The following is a 4,747-nucleotide window of genomic DNA, read 5'->3' as shown; positions in this document are numbered from 1 at the left end:
TAGAATACCATCTAGAAGACATATCATTACATACAGTATAGAACACCATCTAGAAGACAGAGACATATCATGACATACAGTATAGAACACCATCTAGAAGACATATCATTACATACAGTATAGAACACCATCTAGAAGACAGAGACATATCATTACATACAGTATAGAACACCATCTAGAAGACATATCATTACATACAGTATAGAACACCATCTAGAAGACATATCATGACATACAGTATAGAACACCATCTAGAAGACATATCATTACATACAGTATAGAACACCATCTAGAAGACATATCATTACATACAGTATAGAACACCATCTAGAAGACATATCATTACATACAGTATAGAACACCATTTAGAAGACAGAGATATATCATTACATACAGTATAGAACACCATCTAGAAGACAGAGACATATCATTACATACAGTATAGAACACCATCTAGAAGACATATCATTACATACAGTATAGAACACCATCTAGGAGACATATCATTACATACAGTATAGAACACCATCTAGAAGACATATCATTACATACAGTATAGAACACCATCTAGAAGACATATCATTACATACAGTATAGAACACCATTTAGAAGACAGAGATATATCATTACATACAGTATAGAACACCATCTAGAAGACAGAGACATATCATTACATACAGTATAGAACACCATCTAGAAGACATATCATTACATACAGTATAGAACACCATCTAGGAGACATATCATTACATACAGTATAGAACACCATCTAGAAGACATATCATTACATACAGTATAGAACACCATCTAGAAGACATATCATGACATACAGTATAGAACACCATCTAGAAGACATATCATTACATACAGTATAGAACAACATCTAGAAGACATATCATTACATACAGTATAGAACACCATCTAGAAGACATATCATGACATACAGTATAGAACACCATCTAGAAGACATATCATTACATACAGTATAGAACACCATCTAGAAGACATATCATTACATACAGTATAGAACACCATCTAGAAGACATATCATTACATACAGTATAGAACACCATCTAGAAGACAGAGACATATCATTACATACAGTATAGAACACCATCTAGAAGACATATCATTACATTCAGTATAGAACACCATCTAGAAGACATATCATTACATACAGTATAGAACACCATCTAGAAGACATATCATTACATACAGTATAGACCACTATCTAGAAGACAGAGACATATCATTACATACAGTATAGAACACCATCTAGAAGACAGAGACATATCATTACATACAGTATAGAACACCATCTAGAAGACATATCATTACATACAGTATAGAACACCATCTAGAAGACATATCATTACATACAGTATAGAACACCATCTAGAAGACATATCATTACATACAGTATAGAACACCATCTAGAAGACATATCATTACATACAGTATATCATAGATGTATAAATCCTTCCTTTATATTTCCTGTACCACTTTCCATGACAGTAGCCTTATTACTGGTTCGTAGAATCTTCATAGAAACTGTTACCCTTTATATATTCTAACCACTCTATTTAATTTAATCTATATTAAGGGTCCTAACCTAGAAACTAAGGCCTTCTCAACTTTGCCTGCAGTTTTCTCTCTCTCCCTCCCTCCTCCTAACCCCTCCCTCCCTCTAACCCCTCCCTCTAACCCCTCCCTCCCTCTAACCAATCCCTCTCTCCCTCCCTCCTTCCCTCCCTCCAACCACAGCCCTCTGGCAGAACCTGGAAGTCCCTCCCCTTCACAAACTATTTTCTGAGGAAACGAAACTGATCTGAGTCTCTCTTTCGTCTGTCTTTGTGAGAGTGAACAACCGTCCAAATGGCTCAACAGGGAGTTCTGCTGGACCAGGACCAGTTCTGTTGTTCTGTCTGTCTGGATCTACTGAAGGAGCCGGTCACTACTATCTGTGGACACAGTTACTGTAGGAGCTGTATTGAGGGCTGCTGGGATCAGGATGTTCTGAAAGGGGTCTATAGCTGTCCTCAGTGCAGAGAGACCTTCACTCCAAGGCCTAATCTGAGGAAAAATAACATGTTGGCTGAGCTGGTGGAGAAACTGAAGAAGACAGGACTCCAGGCTGCTCCCCCTCCTGCTCTGTGCTATGCTGGACCTGGAGATGTGGCGTGTGATTTCTGCACTGGGACCAGAAAGCAGAAAGCCCTCATGTCCTGTCTGGCGTGTCTGGCCTCTTACTGTGAGACTCACCTCCAACCTCACTATGAATTTCCTCCTTTGAAGAAGCACAAGCTGGTCAAAGCCACGGCACAACTACAGGAGAAGATCTGCTCTCATCATGACAAACTGCTGGAGGTTTACTGTCGTACCGATCAGCAGTGTATCTGTTATCTGTGTACAATGGATGAACATAAAGGCCATGATACAGTGTCAGCTGCAGCAGAGAGGACTGAGAAACAGGTAAGACCAGAACAACTTGTTGGTGGCTGTCTGATAAACAAAGAATTAAAGATACAGTAGGAACTAAATCTGTTTGAATATGAGATCATTATAATATATACAATATGAAATGGATCCACAAATATGAACACAAACCTTGAGTATATAGATATGTTAACCCAGATTCTCCAAATGTATCACATTTTTCTAAAGTCAAACACTATTATCATTCTGAATGGCCTTTTATGAGTCCAAAGTTCAGTCTCAACCCCTTGATACATGTAGGCCTACCATAAAAACTATAATGATTCACATAGCAACATAATATCATATTGTAAAGGGACTTCCTCAGGATTGTAGACCTTCCTCTCTATGGGTCCTATGTCACATTACTATACTATTGATCTACTGGACTAATAAAGCTTGATAGCTCATTGAAGAGTGATTCTCCACAGAGGCAGCTGGGGATGAGTCAGCAGAAGGTCCAGCAGAGATTCCAGGAGAGAGAGAAGGAGCTGAAGGAGCTCCAACAGGCTGTGGAGTCTTTCAAGGTGAGTATTGTTGACCAGAGGAGACACACCATTTCACTTCTCTCCTCCAGTCAGAGAGAGAGAGAGAGGGGGGCCCCTATCCAATCCCATTGACCCCACTGTTGGGAACAGGCTGTCTGGACCCCTTTCAGAGAATAGACTGGTTCATGTAACCAACTGGGCTGCCTCATCACATAACCATGAGTAACCATGACGACTCATGTCCCCTATACATTAACATGGAGCTGTCTCTCTCTCTCTCAATTCAATTCAAAGGTCTTTATTGGCATGGGAAACATATCTTTACTATGCCAAAGCAAGTAAAATAATAATGAACAGTAAACATTGAACAACATTTATTTTCAAAAGAATAGAGACATTTCAAATGTTATAATTCAAGTGCAAACAGAGTGAGTCGTGCCCCAGACTGAGTCCTGGAGGTGAAATGGAAATGAATGAGGGAGAGTTCAGTGAGGTAGAAGGTGTGGAGAAGAGTTCAGAACCAGAGAAGAATTTGGTCATATGAGATTTGACTTCAGAAGAGTTCCAGGGGGTGTTGAGTGGTGGTGTCCCGTCCTCCCAGGTCGTTGTCATGGTGCAGGAGCAGATAGGGTCAAAGTAGTGGAATGTGGTAGTGGGTTTTTAATGAGTGTAGGTTAGTTGTCATGGTGATGGAGCAGATAGGGTCAAAGTAGTGGAATGGGTTAGTGGGTTTTTAATGAGTGTAGGGTTAGTCACATGCGCTGAATACAACAGGTGTTTTTACCTGACAGTGAAATACTGAATACAACAGGTGTTTTTACCTCACAGTGAAATACTGAATACAACAGGTGTTTTTACCTGACAGTGAAATGCTGAATACAACAGGTGTTTTTACCTGGCAGTGAAATACTGAATACAACAGGTGTTTTTACCTCACAGTGAAATACTGAATACAACAGGTGTTTTTACCTGACAGTGAAATGCTGAATACAACAGGTGTTTTTACCTGACAGTGAAATACTGAATACAACAGGTGTTTTTACCTGACAGTGAAATACTGAATACAACAGGTGTTTTTACCTTACAGTGAAATGCTGAATACAACAGGTGTTTTTACCTCACAGTGAAATGCTGAATACAACAGGTGTTTTTACCTCACAGTGAAATGCTGAATACAACAGGTGTTTTTACCTTACAGTGAAATGCTGAATACAACAGGTGTTTTTACCTCACAGTGAAATGCTGAATACAACAGGTGTTTTTACCTGACAGTGAAATGCTGTTTACTTACGAGATCCTAACTAACAAAAAAATATATATGGATAAGAATAAGAAATAAAAGTAACAAGTAATTAAAGAGCAGCAGTAACAATAGTGAGACTAAAATCAGACTATATACAGGTGGGAACCGGTACAGAGTCAATGCACGGGGTCATAGGTTAGTTGAGGTAATATCAAGACTTGTATGTGTTGTGATATTGTTATAAGGATGTTGAAGAGAGGGAAAGATTGAAGTGTCATTGGGGTTGGACAGGGTTGGGAGAGTTTGGAAGGGATTTGGGGGATGGGGGAGGGTCTATTAGAAGTTAGTAGGACTCTTTTATTTTCTCAGAAGTACTGAGTTAGGTAGGAGGATTTAGAGTGGTGTAAACCGTGATTGAACACACTCCAGAACAGTAGGTGGCGCCATGCACTTTTAAAGGTGGTTTGAGGACCTCCATTAGATCATAGAAGAAGAAGTTGGTCTGTGAGGGTTTTGTTGTTCCTGAGGAGGGCTACTATTC

General features: G+C 39.4%; 1 protein-coding gene across 1 annotated transcript in view; it reads left to right on the top strand.

The window, feature by feature from the left end:
• The first annotated feature begins 1,752 nt into the window (after positions 1-1,752).
• LOC110513725 (E3 ubiquitin-protein ligase TRIM16) overlaps positions 1,753-4,747 on the top strand; it is a 26,705-nt gene continuing 23,710 nt past the window's right edge. The window contains exons 1-2 of the mRNA XM_090230857.1: positions 1,753-2,472; positions 2,907-3,002. Of these exons, the coding sequence (XP_090086983.1) occupies positions 1,876-2,472; positions 2,907-3,002 (693 nt within the window). The 5' untranslated portion in view covers positions 1,753-1,875. The remainder of the gene's footprint in view (positions 2,473-2,906; positions 3,003-4,747) is intronic.

Source organism: Oncorhynchus mykiss, chromosome 4 (genome assembly GCF_057628025.1).
Source record: "Oncorhynchus mykiss isolate SJ-2025 chromosome 4, ASM5762802v1, whole genome shotgun sequence".
NCBI classification, from domain to species: Eukaryota; Metazoa; Chordata; class Actinopteri; order Salmoniformes; family Salmonidae; genus Oncorhynchus; species Oncorhynchus mykiss.
The sequence above is the reverse complement of the archived record's forward strand: the minus strand, read 5'-3'. Positions and strand labels throughout refer to the sequence as shown.